At 42.4% G+C, this 18,939-nt stretch overlaps 1 protein-coding gene across 2 annotated transcripts in view; it reads left to right on the top strand.

Annotated features, from left to right (window-relative positions):
* Positions 1-6,533: 6,533 nt before the first annotated feature.
* The window catches only part of RARB (retinoic acid receptor beta), a gene marked incomplete at its 5' end in the record, with an annotated part of 192,737 nt that continues 180,331 nt past the window's right edge, over positions 6,534-18,939 (top strand). For both annotated transcript variants that reach the window (XM_084260403.1, XM_084260402.1), the window contains one exon: positions 6,534-6,711. In XM_084260403.1, the coding sequence (XP_084116529.1) occupies positions 6,534-6,711 (178 nt within the window). The remainder of the gene's footprint in view (positions 6,712-18,939) is intronic.

The raw sequence follows: 18,939 nt of genomic DNA, 5'->3' as shown, positions 1-18,939 counted from the left end.
TTTTCTTATACTTCTCAATAGGATTTTCAAATAAACAGCAATTGCATTAATTATATTAATTATCTCTCAACAATCTCAGGAAAAAACAAATAAAGCAGAAATCCATTTTGCAAGTGTCAGCTTTATGACAAAAAGGAATTTGCAGTCACCCAGCAGATAGCTATCTTACATACCAAGCTGTAGGAGAAGTGTCGCAGTGATAGCGTCTTAATTCTATTACAGCCATTTATCTTCCGTCCTCTCCCAAGTCTTGCACCTACAGCTGAAAATATGACAATTGCGGTTATGGGATGTGAGAGCTACAGATCTGCTTTGCAGTAAACTGGCTTTGAAGTTCTGTTCCATGCATTTTCTTTTTTACTCATGCATCTGGTCATACAGAGTGCTTTACTTTTTTTGGCTGCAGACTTGGCAGATACAAAATGCAGATGTTGTTCTTCTGACTTAAGCTGCTATTTTAAGCTTTTTGGCCAGCGGTTGAAAATTTTAGGCTCAGTTGTTTATTTGCTTATCATCAAAGTGGTTTTTGTCATATAATTCATATGCAAGTATTAGCTTTCTGTGTTTACTTTCAGAGTTTGAGATTAACAGTATGGTCGGGGTTTGGGTTTTTTTTTTTCCCCTTTTTTTAAAGCCAGCATGCTCTTTTGATTAATAATACAGTAGAATATGTTATGCTTCAGAGAGCTTTTATTTGCAAAAAAAACCCACCCCAACCACCCAACCCTCACATTGTGCTTTAGCACTTTCCCTTTAAGAAAACCATATCTCTCTCCAGATGCCTGCATCTCTTTGATACAGAAGGGTACACTAAGTTCCATCTATAAACAGAATCCACTAATTAAGAGTAATTGCTTCGGAGATTGGTACAGACTATTCAGCATCAGATGCATGTTCCTCTCAGATATCCATTAGCCTCTAATAAGATAATGCAGATGTGCCAGTCTGTTTCCTGTTTCCTTCTATTGTACCTTTATTGCCGTATATGGACCAATGGGATGGGCTGAACAATAAGTGGATGTCCTTTTGCTCCCGGAGCCCTTCTCAAAGGAATGTTTGTTATTAGATTGCTTTTTCTGTTTAGTTTCACATCACTATGCTAATAAAGGAAACATAACACTCCAAAGGCTTCTTTTTTTTTAATTTTTTTTTTTTTTTTTACTTCTGCCACGGTAACTAGTTTATTGTTTAATTAAATCCTGTTGGATAGCCAAGAAAACAAAAATGCAACATCCCACAATCAATGAGGACCGGTGGAAAATGGGGTACGCCCCTTTATTTCCTAAAGTTTCCAGGCAGTTTGAGGAGTTTAAAGGCGGTGTGGTTATCTGGTTACTGTACCCAACTGATTTACACTTGAGTCGTGCTAAATCTGCTGAATTATTCAGGTCTATTCAGTGCAATGCCATCAGCTAGCATAATAGAAAGCATGTGCATAATCAGGGATTTCAATACAAACTGTACATTAAATACAGTAAGGCTTCTTGAAGCTGTTAGGTCTTGACTTGTTTTGAAAACAGCATTAGAGTATGTCTCAAAGCCACCTAATAAATAAGGGCTCGTCAACTCTGTCCCATGGGAAAAAGATGTAACATGTTGTTGAAAGGTTTTGCACGCAAAACTTCTCTGGAATTGTTTTTGTTGCTGGGAGAGGAGCAACTTGCCTCTCCCTGTCTTACTGCCCAGGCTGCCCTCGCAGCCCAGAGGTTCCTGGTTTAGGACTGAGCCTAAGATTTAAGACAGGGGGGGTGGATTTTTTTCGGTGTTGGCAAGAACGTGGGAAATGAACTTGGAAGAAACTTCCTCCGTGACCCTGGAAACTTTGGGGACAGCTTTGCTGCAGAGTGCAAGGCTTTGGAGCGGGAAATTCCCCAGCGCCCAGCTCTGTGCAGAGCACGTCCTCATGTCGGCGTGCCTCTCCTGTGTTCCTGGCTTCGTCCCTCCGGTGTAAAGGAGGAGCAGCAGCGGTTCACTATGGCAGAAGGGTGTGGGGGGCAGCAGTGGATTTAGCTTGGAAGCTTGTGGGATGCTATGATCACAGATATCTTAAAATGACTGCTGAATTTCAAACATTGCGGCAGGTAGGGCAGAACTCCCTGCTGACCTTTTCAGAAGCAAGGGAAGGGGGTGGAGAGAAAAAAAAAAGGTGAAAATCCTGCTTTACTTCCAGTGCTGACAATTTAATTTCCTGCTATGGCCAGTGAGAGGGGAGGGAGAGGAATGTGGAGTTGGGATGGTGTTGGCAGAAGGGAGGACAGAGCATAACCTTCCCACTGGCGCGGGACTATTGGCCAAGCCTCCTGGCTTGGCTTCGTGCCTATCCAGCTGTTGACGTGCATCAAAGTCACCTGTAACAGCAGAGGTATTTTGTGAATTTCAGTGAAAATCTTTCTTAGGCAAGTGCAAAATTCAGAGGGATGAATTTTGTTATGATAATACCAAATATTGTTACCAAATGTAAGCTAAACTCAGCAGTGCAAGGGGTGAGAATCGATTAATACAGTTCTAGGAGAACTGACAGATGTGTGGAAAGCAAAGCTGTGTTCTTCAGTAAAGCTTCTGCAGAATGCAGGGGAAATGAGGAGACAAGAAAAGTTGGGTCACCATTTGTCTGTCGAAACTTGGAGTTCGCATACGAAAATCTGTGGGTTCAAGTTTCTGCTCAGCTACACAGACACCGAGAAGGGATGTGGAAGAGACAGGTACACCTGCTGCATTAACCACAGCTGATAAATATGCTGTCTGCTCGGCGCTAGAGCTACTGTAGCCTCCTTCCCCTGTGGCCATCTGCTTTATCATTGAAGTCAAGTCAATAAAAGGCCTGTAAAATCCAAAAAGAGAGGCATATGTTATGTCGCAGAAGAGTCATTGGCCGCCGTTCAACGTGATGTAGTGTACAAATGCGATCATCTCTTGGTGAGCCTTCAGAGAAACCTTTCTGTATGATCCTTTTCCATACTGTTTGCAATAAGGGCCTTGTACTCATGAGCAGTCACTAAGGACAAGTCTGACAGAAGAGAATCTTAATCATGCGCTGGGCAGGTCTTCTGGAGTCCCTCGACAGCCGCCATTTTCTGAAAATTTTGCCTCACACATAACAGGGCCGAGATCCATGCTGCTGCCTCATGTGGGTGGCTGTTTGTCCACCACCAATGTGACTGCAGTCAGTTTAGCTTGCTCCTTCTGGGATTATTCCTCATCTGTGGTAGCTGACTCTTCTGCCCTGTTTTGAGGTAAGCTCATTAGCTGCCTCCTCGTGGGAATCCAGATGTAGGCCGCAGGAGGAGTATGTTCAAGGTCCACGTGGTGTGGAAAGGATGGGTCTTTCTTCTAGACAAGTGTCATAGTCCAAGGAGGACGTGCTCCTTCAGCTGAGGGGCATTTACCAAAGCAAGCAACAGCAAAGGGAAGTCTGCTTCTCAAAGCTGGCAGCCGTACAGTGTCTTAGCATTTTGCACTGTGGTGCAGGTTTAGTTGATGTCCCCCTGTAGCCACAGAACATGGTGTTTGCTTCTTTACAAGAAGCTGAAATCGCAGGAACATAGGCATCTGTCTGTAATTTTCCTCCTCAGCCACATGAACATTTATAATGCCCTTCTGCTCCTGAGGAAACTGTCTGGAGTCAATTGATAGACTGTTTAGAGCGTTATACCTCTTACACTGCCTTCACTTTCTGTCTTTATTTAGAGAAAAAAGTTCTCAAGGTCCTTGGAGAGGATCAAGTTCTGAAGGTTCATCTCTGGCATAGCTACCTGCAGGCAATGTCCTGCCATGAGGGGCAAATGGAGCATAATTTTTGAGTAAGGCAAGAAAAACTTGGTTTATGGTAATAATTTCAGTACATAAATACGCCTCATGTAAAATTAGAAGCATGGAGAAGTATAGGATTATAATCTAGTTTTGGCACTGTTTCCCTGAGTGCCCTTTTTTCCACTCTGTCCTGGAGGATTTGCTTCTTTTCTGAATTCCTGTCACTTAAATATACAAATATATCTGATGTTGTTGTGGTCCAGGGATTTTTTTTATGATTTATGATAAGCTCTGCATTTTCCTGGCTAATAGAAATATAATGGAAGGTATTAAGTAGTTTTATAAGATGAATTTTATTTCCAAAGCCCTACGTAATTTAAAAATAGGTGACCTTTTTCTGTGTCTAATGCACAGATTTTGGGGCTGCTTTTCATCAACATCCCTCCCCTCTTCGTTTTCTTGCAAAGATTTGGAAGTGCAGTATTTTTGCCAGCTTTGGTGGAACTGCTTTAGTAAACATTACTTCGTTGCTTGTATCTTTGACTTTCCCTGTCTCTCAAGCCTTGCAAAGCTTTAGCTAGGTAAAGCAGTCACCTGTGATGGTTCATCTCACTTTGTGTCGTTAACAAGTCAATATATTTTGCCTTGTTGAGGCTTCCTGAGATGATCTGTTAGGTTTCACTGGTCTCTGGACACTTGGTCCTCGAGCTCAGCATGGCCAACAGCTGTGCCTTAGCTGGCTGCACCCCCCATTGCAGTCTCATCTCTGCTTGCGTCTGGCTCCATTAGCATTAAGGGTATTTTGTGCATAATTTACATAGTTATCAAATACTTACAAGCTCCGTTCCTGTTATCCCCAAGCAGGCTGCACTCAGCAGAAATTGCTGTCTGGAAACATGCACAGCTGGTAACCTTTGCTGGTATTCCACACAGAGTAGAGACACTCTGCTGCTCTCTGACAGGCAAACGTATGTGTTGGGGCTGGTGTTTTTTCCTTGCTCATTTGAATTCTTACCAACAGCTACTAGGCTGAGTAGCAGTAGTGATAGTCAACGTTGCGTTGTCACAGTTTCCCCGTCCTCTGGCATCGGTTTTGCTTTGTGACCTTGACAAGCCATTTCACCACTGCCATTATTTTCCCACCTAAAAATCTTAATTGTCTTTTGTTTCAGACTCTTAAGTTTAAAGAATTCCGAATAAAAGCACTGTACAGGTGGTGGGTGTTGTTATTGATTGGTGACTGTAGCACGTCTCAGGAAACAAATCTGTTAGGCAGCCCTGGCCTAGCCGTGCTTTTGGGTAGTTGAGTTTGCTCTGTGGCTCCTGTGGTCTTGTCCTGGCAGTGTGCATCAGAGGAGATGGGTAGGTCCTTGTGCAGGGTGATGCTCAGGAGCTGATGGTGGCACTCGCTGACTTTTGCCTGGAGCACTGTGTGAATAACCGCAGGAGGAGCGCTCGCAACAGGGAGCCGGTGCAACCTTCCCAGTGGCTCTCAAACACCAGTAGAGCTTACTGGTGTCACACAAATGGGTTGTTAACAAAAAACTATTTGCTGTACATGGACTTAAACAGCTATAGCAGGAGGAAATACTGCTGCTGAGAATAGCATGAGAAGTTTGCTGTTCTCAGCCTGCAGCTTTTGGTCTGGAGACTGAGCAAATGAAGACCCCTGGGTAGGTGCCAGATGTTTGGATGAAATACTGAGGAAGAGCTGTGTAGCTTTGGGTGGCTTTGGAGATGGTGGTCATGAGAGCAAGTGAGTTCCCCAGCAGAGCACAGGAGTGGTATTGCCGTCATGTCACTTGCCCGGTTTATGGAATCACAGGTGCTTGTTTACTTGGTCATAGAGATAGTTCCCTCTTTTCCCCTTGGAAAATAAAAATAAAATTTAAAAGAGGGAATGATCAGTGAGGTTATCTCTTCAGTGATAATGCAATAAACTAACTTTCCTCTGCGAGAACGATCATTGGTAAACCAATTAGTGTTTTAACAGCCCAATACAAAATCACCCTCAGACACACTTCCCCAGTGCTCTGCCTGAGCCATGGCACTGAAGTGAGCAGAGGGCCTGTGGGAAGCCCAAAGCTTTCATGTGCATGCTGACTATTTTATTTATTTTATTTTTAAGTTTTATTTTCTTTCTTCTCTTGTAGCAAAATTTCAGGTAATAATTAATACATCGATTTCAAAACTGACAGCTTTCAAAAAAAGATTGCATCTGACCAGAAATTGCTTCTGGTGTAACACATCGAGCAGGGTAATCAAGTTAATGGGTATTCTGCTATTAGCTTCAGTAAAGTGAGAATTTTACCCCACATAATCACCAAGCTGGTCTCGTTGGACACTGATAAATAAGTAATCACTTAACAAAAGCAGCAAAGAGAGAAAAGAATTTTCTATGCACATAGATATTAAAATAGTGTATTACATAATCAGTTTATTGTTTTCCTCTTCCCACAGACTGTATCGGTATGCATCTGTAGAGAGCAACTGTTCTCCCAGAGAAGGATTTGCATAAGCAGCAGGACTGCACCCAGATACCCAGAGTAGGAAGACTTTCTGTCCCCATTCTGCAGAGCTAGAATGTCCTGGAAAAGAGAAGAGTAAGAAGCAGTGATGAACTATAGGATGGACCTGATCTAGTGAACTACCTTGTCATCATCACACAATCCAGCTGAAGCCATACCTGCAGGCTTGACAGCCCTCTTCATTCACGAGTTGAGCTCTCTGTTTGCTGGCCTGGAGTGATGCAACATAATATTTATACACTGTGAGGTGTTAACATGACAACCAGCAGCCGCACATGTCCAGTACCAGCAGTGAATGGACATATGACTCACTATCCAGCAGCACCATATCCATTGCTTTTCCCTCCAGTCATCGGTGGACTGTCGCTACCTTCCCTCCATGGACTCCAGAGTCACCCACCAACTAGTGGATGCAGCACCCCATCGCCTGCAAGTAAGTGCTTGGTATTGATAACTTCTATTGACCGGTTTTCCTCTGACAAAGACTTGAAATACCGTTTTCACTTACAGTTGCACAAGTTTGCAACATTATGACATACCAAAGATGTAGAAAACAGGGGTGATAAAACCTGCTGTGGACTTTGACATCACCTTTGTATTGCATTAGCTGCAGAATATGATGATGTATTTAAAGAAAAATTGGCGGTTGTGTATCTATGAGCAGCAATGATTCCTCAGTACAGATTTCTCTTAAGTTGCACAGTAATTAATACTGCTTTTGCTTTCTTCTGTAAGGAACTGCTCGCTTTCTGGGCAGTTTGTGAAGAGCAGCCCAGTGGACAGTTAGTAGCTGTGAGCTGCCTACAGCAGCAGAATTAGCTCTGGAGTCTATGGTTGGCTTCCACCTGCAGCACTCTTGCATTTTCAGCACTGCTGAGTGTGTGAGCTGAGCAACTTTTTCTTCACTTTCTGATGAACACGTTTTCTTCTTGGTTTTAGTTTTACCTAAAACTAGCTCCAAAGAAAGTTGTCCCAGGTATAAACTCTTTTAAGTAGCATCACATAGTCCAGATGCATCTCTGGAGGGCTTTGCAGTGGGTGACTGATGTATTTATCACCCATGTGAGGAAAAAAAATGAATGCATACAGCTCTGCAGGTGAGTTTGTTACAAAGATGATTGTCTAAATGGATTACTGAAGCTGTTCAATGTGAAAAGGTCTCAGCTGAACAGTGGATTTGCAGAGCTACTGCACTTCCCACTAAAAGAAAAGGAGACTTGCTGTAGTAGTGCCCCTCACACATCTTTATAAAGTTGGAGCTCAGAACGTGAATAGGAAACCACTGTGAAGAAGAAACTTCTGAAAAGCAACATTGTGGGGTTTGTGTGTCACATACTCATGTTTGAAGTCTGAGCAGTCTTGAAGTAAAAGAAGTTTTATTTCCCTGGTTAATGTGGACAGTTTTCATGCAGCTACGTGTGGGAAGAGGTATAATCAGGACAGGCCCGCATTTGCCATGTTACTGTAATATATAAACATGTATTTATTGGTGCAAGCCAAAATGCTTTCAGCCTGAAGGTCTACAAGCAACTATTTGACTCTTCAATCCTTTCCTGATTAATTATCAGAAAACTATACTGAATTTATCTCTCAATATTGTGAGAGTACTCACCTGATGAAGAAATAGGGCGCTGTTAGTTAAACAGGGACTTCTGATGTGTGTGTTGGAGAATACCCAATGTATATGGTCAGGCATGTAGAGTTCTTCTTTCCCATGCCTTGTTCCTCTTGAATTGTGTTGCAGATGCATTATTAATGATTAATAAACCCATCGGCATTCAGCCTTTCAGAAAAGTAGTGCTCAATATGAATTCTGTGGCTATGCAAGTAAGTGGCAGCTACCAAACCTTATGGTTTGTGCCTTTATGCCCTGGTCCTTTTCAGGGTATTATTTTTCTCGAGGTGCTTTGCAGCACTGGCTCACAGTGACTGGGCTTGAAAGCCTGACAGCTGTTGTGCATAGCTTGAGGCAACAGTGTTGGAAAATACCAGCTAAAATTGGCAAGGTAAGGAGAAAGATGACTTGAATGAGAATTTCTTCTCAGATCCAGTCCTCAGCAGGATGACTCCTCTGGTTTGTACTTTTATGCTTTCTTGTCTTTGGTGGTGGCATTCTCTCTTGTTTTGAAACCTGTAGACTTTGGATTCTGGAGTTTGAGATTAATATCACTAGAGTTATGGAGACAACTTCTTGGAAGAAAGCAGGTTGAACTTTGGGTTACATTTCAGGTTTTGGTTTCTCATTGTGGATGTCTCTTTTTAATTATTATTATTTTTTGCAGTAAAGGCGCCCATGGTCAGAGGTCAGTATGACCCATGACCTCTTGAAATCAGAACTTATGCTGGGTTGTGGAAGAATATAGGTTTTACATGCAGGGACCTGAAGTAATTAAAGTTTGGCCGAACCACAGGTCTCTGTATGCTTGAAGCTATTGCACTATTTATCTTCCAGATTCTTTGCATTCATGCAAAGTTCAGTAGAAATTATTTTATGGAATAAGAATGGTCTAAAGATCTCTTTAATCTTACCAAAACAATTCAGTTCGACAGATTTTGTTACAAACATTTAAGCCTTCGTATTATTGTCATGTTATATTTTGTTCTGTCTTGGTTTTAGCCTTTCCATGATGGTGGATAACCTCCTATCAAGCTGCATTAAATTACCTTAATGTACCATTGGGTAGGGTATCTCCAGTCCTGTTAAACAGGCGCCAGTATGAATTTTGTGAGCATAAGGGCCTTAAAATAATCGTTCAGGAGAGGGTGATTTAGTGTCATGGATGTTAATAACGGTGATGCCTCCGTGACCTGTGACTTGGATTCTGGTTTTATACTGAGATACATAGTGCAAAGTACTTAATAATTAGAGGACTGGTCACAGTGCTAAAGGGGTCAGATTAAAACCCACCACTTTTATACATACATGAACTATGCATTAGCACCAACTGAGACCACGGTCAAGAGGATCGTTACTTTTATAAGTCCAGTTGATTTACCTACCACCTTATTACCCCATGCAGCACGGAGCAGACGTCTTTAGTCCTGAGATCAGATGGCATGTAGGCTTCCCTGGTTTCATTAATAAGGCAGAATTGCTTCTATCTTAAAAAAAAAATAGCAAAGATTATTTCAGAAGATTACTTCTTGGCTTATTTAGAAACAGTAAGGGAAAGCCAAACTGGAGGCATTCCTGGGCTCTTTAGGTTGTGTGTCAGCCAGTCCCAGACCAACAAGGTTCATCTCTCTGCCGGATTGGGAGCACCTGGAGGAAAGGGATTCTCCACAAAATTCCTGCAGAGCCCGACGTGTCTGTGATTAGGAAAATCACAGAGCGTTAGTGAGATATTTGGGGGAGGAATAAATAAATGTGGGCAAAGCTTGTTGCACAACATCTGATTAAAGTAAAAACATCTTAGGTTGAGGTAAGTGGTGGTTGGGCAGGTGCATACAGGCAATTCTGGTATCTGTGTGATAATTCCTCTTCATTAGTCCTAGAAAAAGGGGCTACGCATCATGAGACCTAATGCTGGTAATGCTGTTGCCAGAGGCCGGTAATGCAACTGTTGTAATGTGAGAATAACACCTAAGAAGAGTTTACCTTCTTTCTTAAAGCATCTCTTGGGCATGTACTTGCAACTTTTTATTTCTAGGAAGAAAACCTAATTATGAAACTTAGTCTTGACCATCGTCCCCCACACACTCCCCTACCCACCCCCCACCCCCAAAAAAACCCCCCAAACAAATCCAGAGAAACAAACCAAAAGCAATCCTATAAAAAACTGTGGTCAAGTGAAGCATCACCTAAAATTTGAGGAAGAAGGCGTCTCCAAGCCACACAGATCGTTGTATATCCACTGAGTTGAAAACTGTTGAGGAAAGTATTGTCTTCATGTAATGGCTGATGGAACCACAAAGCACACCAGAGTGTTGCCATTTCACAAGTGAATCTCAGACCAGGGAAGGTGAAGCCGTGCTGCTCGTTGTTACAGCATCTTTGTAAGGCTGGTTTCTGTGATGTTAACTCACCAGGAGAGTCAGACTTTGTTAGTTTAACATGGGATGAAGACCATGACATAACAAAGCCAGTTGCTGTGAGCTGGAGACTGTGTCATGGAGAGGAAAAACCTTAATTTGAGCTAATGCTGTGATGAACTAATCCCTGAGTGTTTCCTAGATCAAATTAGAGTCAGGACAGTAGCCACGGTGGGAGCCACTAAATAATAAAACACTTTGGTTGGCAATTGTTCCCCTTCTGCTTGAGTTGAGCATCCTGCTTTAGGCATCCTGCTTGAATGGGGTGATGCATGCAGCTTGTGGCATTCAGTGGGAACAATTTCGTGTTCTACCTCTAGCCCCACACCACATTTTGGTCCTTAGGCTGCTGATGTGATCCTTTGAATCCTCAATATTCTGCCTTCATTTTTTACAAGGGTGAAGGGACAGCTTGGTAAGGGGGCAGAGGAGAGCAGTGAGCCTGATAAAAGCATGTCCTGGAATTTATATAAACTTAGTAAGATTGCTTCATTCAGATAGTTCTGTGGGTTGTTTTTTTAAATAATATCTGAATGTGTTATTTAGAGGGCTGTTGGGATGTCAAGGAGAAAAATCCGTACTAAGGTCACTTGTTATATTTGAGCCAAGCTTTTCCATATCCTTCTGTCTGGGGTGTTTTAAAAGCGCGTTGTAAAGAGTAAAGGGCTTTATACTCTGGTTTGTGTAAATCGTTTTGGTATGAGGGAATGTATGGAACGTAAGATCATCTGAGGAACTGGAAGAAGTAGACAAGGTACTAACTAAAGCTTTATTTATGTATAGTGCTATGTGAATACTAATTACTGTGTTTAGTAGCCAGTATTACTGCATCTTAGGCTAGTGAGATATCGTTAGGTCAGGCAGATTGTTGTTTTAAGCTTTGTTTTCTACTGGAATTGTTTTTCCTTCCATTGCTGCTGATTATTTACTGCTTTAACTCCAACTCCAGCTTCTTTTTTTCCTTTTTTTCTTTTTTCTCGTTCCCTGGGAAATGGATTTTCCACTGGTATCATTAAAAGAGTACAGTTAAATCCAGTGTTACTGGTATAGTACTGCAAGATATTTTTGCCAGCCCCACCCGTTGCAGGAATTCATTTACTTTTCCAGTTCTGTTGTTAATCATTATATTGACACAGAAAGTCCTCCCAAAAGCACTCTTTGGCAGATTGCATTAAATATGAATAGCAGATATTCATTACGATGTGTTGCCCCCAAGAGAACTCTAAACTATCTGCACTACTCATGAACAGGCAAATACACTAATTCTCCAGCTATTCAAATTATTTTCAAATAGTTTAGTGTCTCTCTAATAAAAACAAGAATGTCTCTGTTTCCCTTAATTACTTAGAAGGTCAAGGACTCCCGCTTCTCGCTTTACTTCACAAAAGGAGGAATATTTCTGTTGGAGGTTGGAGTATGGTTAATACATGATGGATATTCTTCCCTCGGTGTAGTTACTGAGGCAAGTGCTGCTCTGTAATGGTCAGAAAAAAAAAAAAAAAACAACCCAAAAAACCCCTCAGAGTTCTTTGGCACTCTGGAAATGTCTAATATAATATTATAATAGTTGTATTGAATTAGGAAAAATTACACAAACCATCCTTGCTTTAATATGTTGTTGAGCTTTTTCATGCCTTCTAATTTTAGTGTGGTTGGCTCCCTTTTCCCATTTCTGTGTCCCGTTTTTTTCCAGTTCTGTCTCCTGAGGAAGGCTTGCTGTGTAGTCATTTACACGTCTCTGCAATTGTCAGATGACTTTTAAGGCTTCTGTACCTATTCAATGCACGTGTTGCACATCTTTTTGGTAAAGACAGAACATGTGTTTGCATTCAGAAAGAGGGGGAAGAGCACAATATGGATATCAGATTTCTTAGCTACAGCCAGCGTTGCCTCATGTTGGCAAGTCTGAGGAGCAACGTCCAGATGATACCCTGCAGATACCAGTCATGACCTTAAAACCCACTATTTTCCTTTTCAGTTCTTCCTTTTGTTTATGTCGTGGGCTTTTTCCTGGTTAGGCTCTTTGTGCAGCTGCAAGCATCCATGCTTTGATTAATAGAAGGTGTTACATTGTACTTTTCTGATTCTGGTTCATCTGAAACTTACCAAAACTTTATTTTTTCAGGTGTTGTAGCTTCTTTTTTCACTCCTGCTGCTCCCTAAGATAGCGGGAGCGCCTCTCGGATGGTGGCTTTTGCAGTAGCTCTGCCCTGCCGAGGCGAATCCTTCGGACCTTAGTGGGCAGCAGGCTCATCTGCAGGATATCAGTTCTGGGTGTGTACAGACAGGAATTTGCATCCTGGGAGGAAGCTGAATTTAGAAACTGTCTGCCCTGGGAGGGGGAATTGTGTGGCGTCATTCTGGCACGTGCTCTGTAACAGCCCTGTGCATCCCTCGCAGAGCTGCGGTAGCCTGAAGGAGCCTGGCGTTTGGAAGCCTAATGGGAGCTGTCAGGATTGCTTCTTTCCTCCTTCTGGGCCCCAAAGCAAGGAAATTCCCCAACGAAATGCCTTCTTACCTAAGGTTGGAAATATTTGCAATGTGCTGCTGAAGCATGACCTTTTCCTTTGCTCTGGGCCAACAGAAATAACACCCAGTGTAACTCCCTGTGTTGGGGACACCAGGAATGATGAGCGAAGGGCTGGTTCCAGTACCCCTCTGCTGGGTCCTGCTGGGTGACCCCTCTGTTGCCTTTCCACTGGTGTCAGATCATCCACTGAAAATGAAATACATGGTATGTTGGTCAAAAGGAACATAATGCTAGACTCCAGGTTTGGTGCAGTAGTAGTACCAAAAGTTTGATGTGTTTCCAATCCAAAGCAATAGGTGCAATCTTCTGAAATTGTTAATTATGTGATACTTCAGAGTATTAAAAGTGAGCATAAGCTTTCGTTTTGCCAGGTTTCTGTCTGAAACCATATGTTTAACAGCAATAGTTTGAAGAAGAACTAATCATGTTATTTTAATTACATGGAAAGTTTCCATTCAATCATGTTGCCGTGGTCAAAAGGCATATCAGCTTGAGGTTTTTGTAAGTACCCTTTTCTTGGGTTTGGTTTTGTGAGGGTTCTTTGAGCTAAAATGTGCTTTTATTTGGCCTCAGTGCTGGCCTTGGTAAGGCTTTCTTCCTTTATACTTCTTGGGTTCTTAGTTTGTGTTTACTATGCTTTTAGCAGTACCTGACATTTAATTGGAAACTCTTATTTAAAATTCAGATAGAGCAAATTTTCTTCAGGAGAGATCAAGTTATGCTTTTCTTGGGCTAGAATTTCTTCCCCTTTCACCTATTTAGGGAATATGGGGAACAAGTTGTGTTATGTGGACTTTTCAGCTGTATCAATGACAGCATGTTTCCCATTTAAAATGATAAATACCCACCCTATCTGATGAGCCCCAAAAGGGCAGGGAATCCTTTTTCCCTTCCTTTGTCCTTCAGCACTCCGTTTCCTTTCTTAATGCCCAGAATAGGCCTACATCAGTAATATTCATAAATGATTTACAAAAGTAATTCCTGTGTAATAGCTTGGGACGTCAAGATTTTATGATGCTGCCAGATGTGCTATCAAACAAAATTATCTGGTTCAAAAAACTTGTGATAAATCTAGTCAGAGAAAATTCCCCGGGGCAAACTCACCCTCTACAAAAGTAACTATATCTCATAAAATTGTTAGATTCTCCTTTACCACATGTTTGAAATCAGACTTAAAGCAGCAGTTTTATTCACGTGCGAGCTTGGGTTTGGGATAAACTAACAAACAGGAAGGACTGGCCTCAAGCAACAGCAAACTCCTTTCCTTTCAAAACACCACGCACGCTCAGAGGAAATGTCAGAGTAAATATCAGAAATATTCGGAAAACCAGGACCTGCATCTCTGAGATACTCAACTGTTTTGTCTAGATAATGCATTTTTAGAAAGTAGTCCTACCCTAAATATAGTGTCATCTGGGTTAGGCTGCCGCGCTTCCCATGCAGTGTCGGAGCACCCTGAAGTTGTGTGCTGAGTGACCTGCCCGACGGCTGCCACGTGTGTCTGTGTGTTCATTCCTCCATGGGCTCCAAAGGGGGGAAACATATGGGCTGCAGGGTGCAGGTTTTGGCTAGGAGTGCAGGTTTTGAAGGAGCAGAGGTGATGGAGGTGTGCTGGAAGTCTCTGTGTGGCCATGCCTCTGTGATGGAGAAGGCTGGACCGAGGCAGTGCACCCTTGGCTTAGGCTTGCAGGTTTATGGTGGTCCTTGTTTCTCAAGAAAGCCCCTGTGGAAGTCCAGCTGCCTGCTCAGATAAGCTTCTCTCGCTTCAATAGTTACGCTGGAGGAGCTGAGATTTTGAGCATGATTTTCATCCTGAGTTCAGGTGATGGAACGGTTTGGTTCAGCGTTTCTTGGGAGCCCAGACCAAAGCATGAGAGGTGGGTCTGGAGGCCTAGTGGTGTTCTGGGCCTCTGAGGAATGTGCTGCTGCGTTTGGAGCAGAGCTGTTTAAGGGTTTGGTGTTGCTGCCTGCTGTTACACAGCATGGCTGTTTATAGCTTAAATTTAGATGGCAGGCAGCTATTGTATGTGAGCAGTGGGTGTGGACCTCCAGGTGGAGTGTGTTCCTTGTTATTTTTCAGTTCTAAAGGCCAGTCAGATTTGATTTAGCCTCAGTATTAGCTTTCCTTGAGTTTCATATTTTTTAAATCTGAGGCTTGCACTAAGGGTCATACTCACTTTTTTAAAGAATTCCAAGAAACAAAGGTGGAACACTTTCTTTCTTTTCTTTTTTTCTTTTTTTTTTTGTTTTAAAAGGAGAAATGCTCTGGAAAACTCACAAGAACGCTTGCCTCATCTTATAACCTTCCTAGGTATTCAGACCCCAGCACAGGCACACAACACCCCCACCAGGGCTGTGGAGACTGCCTGAGGTCACAACTGGAGATCATCCTCTTCTGTACATGTGCAAAAATTACCTAGTTGCTTTGTAGAAATTAAAGCCTCGATCATTCATCTAGACCGGTAAGGGAGTGTGAGAGTGGACAGTGTTCGTTCTGTAAACTTAAAACTTAGATGCTTTTCAAGAGCTGGCTTTTACTGAAGGTGTATTTTGGTCTTTGCAGTGATGTGGGGGTATAACTGCAGAGGTATGATGACGGGGGGAGGAATAGATATGCTTATGCAGCTTTCCCAAAGAAAAAAGTTTCCAGATATGTTCCAAGGCTTCACAACAGAGCTAACTAGAACCTTTTACAACCTGTAATGCTTTTATCCAGTCAATTTTTAAATACCTAAAACCAATGGAAATGCTGAAAATCCCTTAAATATAGGTGTAATAGCATCACTTTTCCCTCCCTGTATTTAAAATCAGAAAGGAAGACATTCTCTGAGGATACTGAAGACTCGAGGGAGAGAGGTGGTGTCCCGCTGCCTGCTCTGTGCAGCCTGCAGCTGTGATCGGAGGTTTGCCCCAAGGACTTGGAAAGCCTCTGGGCTCTGACAACCTCTGTGACTTTGAGGAAGGGGAAAAAAAAACACCAACTTGGCTCCCTTTTAAGATTGAAAGCATCCAAGCCAAAAGCCGGAGTGCTGCCCTGTCACAGTCAGGTCACCATCAGTGGAAAATGCAGCGCAATTTCCTGAGCATTGTGTTTTTTATTTGGGTACCATGCAAGTAGTAAAGTTACACCACTGTGGAGCGTGGTATCTGACAGGGCAGTACCGTGGGGCTGCAGCAGAGCCAGTGGAAATCCCCATTATCTCTATCCTAATTCCTTTCTTACCCTTGATCCTTCCAGCCACCGAGCAGTACTTGTTTGAGAGTAACGACACTGTGGAGAGATGCACAGACGTTCAGTCTGGAGGCCTGAGACGAGGCTGTGCTGTAAATCTCCAGTCTTTGGAAGAACCCACCTGCATACCAGCATTGCCTAAAAGCTATCAGTGAAGGTGTTTGGTGGGAAAGGGAACTGCATCATGTAAACAAACCTGTTTATTATATATTGCTTTCGCATAGCAATTCCAGGATCAAGAGTTCTGTTGTTTGAGAAATTAAATCCTGCGAGAATCATTAAAGGTATAGACATAGTGATGTCATTACAAAATTAACTAGCTATAAACCCACAGGGTGACATATCAATTCATAAAGGGAATAGCAAACCAGAATGCAGGGCACATCTGCTGCTCCGATTCCTGCAGAACCATCAGCCTATTGGTATCTGCAGACCACTTGAAATTGAACATCTGTTAGAAGCACTCGAAAAAGCAGCAGGAGAAGCCGTACACCTTGCAAAGCGCTTTGCTGTCGGGAACATCATCGTTTCAATAGCGTATTCTTCAAAAATTGTTATAAGTCCCCTTCAAGTCCTAGATCTTCCTGGCATTGTTTCTTAAATAGCGACAGCATGAGTAATTGTAAAAATAACATGGGCTTTTCTAAGGACTTTCCTAACATTTTTATTGCTTTTTATTTATTATACTGCTGTAACGCACAAACTGCTGTAGAGTTTCCAAACAAAGAGGGAGATATGATCTCTGTTCCAAGTAGCTCAGAATCAAGAAAAGGAAGATGTATGAATGTATGAAGAGTAAAAGAAAAGTATGTGACTTCTGGGCTGAGCAGTGGAGGAGAACAAAGCCTTGAGTCTTAGGAATGCAAAGCTGGGTTTGGGGCTTCTTAAAAAAAAACCCAACAAGAAAAAAACCAAACCCACAAAAAACCAAAGCCAAGAAAAAACCCAACAGCTGGATGCTTAGAAACAAGACATCCTGTGGAGAGTGACCTGCTTCTCCTAAAGACCAAGAGTAAGATGCTGCAGCTTATTTCACAAAACCTGCGTGCGCAGCCGGTGATCGATTAGCTATTGTAATTGAACTGTGTCATCTTAACTCTTAACTGAACTGGTCAGGTTGACAGTATGTTTCCCTTGCCTGCGTGGTCTGGCAGAGTTCAGCTAATTGGCAATTTTCTCCTGTTTAACAAAACCAGAAATACAGTTAAGCCAGGGAGAGAAAGATTTCACTATTGATTAGCGACGGTTGGGTTTGCAGAGTGACCTGACAGACATTTGGAACGCATCAACTGTCTCCTGGTGCCGTAGCCAAACATCTTGGAGCATGGCTTGCTCTCCTCTGCTTTTATTACTTGCAGAAGAAGCAAACTTTGCCAGGATGTTATTGGAAGAGATGGTTGCCATTTTAATATGCAGTTACTTGCGCAAACTTGATGAAAACATAATGCAATATCTTTGACTTTTAAGAACAGGTAATTTTATTTACTTAGAGTAAAAAATGTGAAACATTGCTATACATTATTTGGGAAGGTGAATTAAAACATATAGCACAACTCACAAAAAAATGACTACTTTTATTCAATTTCACAAGTACCAAACTATTACATTGGAAATATTCTCCATTTCTCCTTTTTCCAGTAACCAAAGATTATTTTTTTTTACCTTGTCATCTAAGATGAAGCTGGAGTATCCTGTAACCTAGGTGAAGCCTAAATGACGTGGTCCATATCTAGTGCAAGCATTGGGAAAGTCACTGATGTGGGCAGCTTAAAGGGAGGGTTCTGCCAAACCTTTGTCACAGCTCTGAAGCTCTCTGTGTGCTGGTGGGTTTCTAACAGTGCTGTGAGTATTTTTACATTGGACACCCCAGAATATACAAACCTTGCTAACTCAATATAGGAAGAGCATTAGCACTAAGTGAGAGTGAGATGTGTGCATTTTTCCTCCCTAGATGTTGCTTGATAATCCTTTTTTTAGGCAGCTCTGGGTCCCTGAAACTGCTTTGGCTGCCCAGAAGTCTCCACAGTTACAGTCCCATTAAGACAGCAATGAAGTGATGAGAAATGTGTGTCCTTGTTTGGTAAATTTGGTCTTTTTTTTTGGGGGTTGGGGCGGGGTTTGGGGGGAAGTTGTTCCAGGACATCTAAACAAAGTTGTTAAATCTGCTCTTGTGAGGTCCCACCATAGGCTCTGTGGAGCTGATACCTCTCCTTTCTCATTAGATGCACTGAACACATTTTGAGGTCTAGCAGGTTTCTTCTCTGTGGAGGGAAAATTTACTTTTGGGTTCAGATCTGTTGTTTCAAGTGGTCAAAGAGCTGTTCAGTAATGTACAATCACAGCAGGAATCCCTTTCCTTACCTGTAGCTTCAAGTGGCAGTCCACCTGCCCCACTCCACCTGCCTATCAGTGAGGAGCTCTGCCCTTAATCTTCTTTACTTTCTTATCCCTGCAAGCTGTCAGGTTGTGTCTGGTTTTATTTAACTGGTTTCTGTTCTGTTGGTGTGATTTTTATCCCACATGAAGGCGTACAAGCATATGTTTAATTATGGAAAATATTTCTACTCTCTCTTTATGTACTGAAGGAATGAACTTCTTTGTGTTTATCCTCAATGCAGAAAGGTAGCATCTTCAAGTGAGGTGATGCCTTTGGGGTTGGGAGGGAGGCAGAAGTGCTTTTAGGAAGGTCAGGGTTGGCTCTTGGCAACCAAGAGAAGGGGAGAATATGGTGTGGGATGGGGGCTTGTGCCTGTAGGATGGCACAGGAGGCAGCTGGTTCTTGGGGTTTGGTGTGAAACAGCCCAGTGGAAACCAGTGAACAAATTAAATTTCCAAGTTTCTTAGAGATGATACCAGCCAAGAGGGGG

The sequence above is a fragment of the Gallinula chloropus genome, assembly GCF_964237585.1.
Source record: "Gallinula chloropus genome assembly, chromosome: 2".
In the NCBI taxonomy this organism is placed as follows: domain Eukaryota; kingdom Metazoa; phylum Chordata; class Aves; order Gruiformes; family Rallidae; genus Gallinula; species Gallinula chloropus.
Note: the sequence above shows the minus strand (reverse complement) of the source record. Positions and strands in the feature narration are given on the sequence as shown.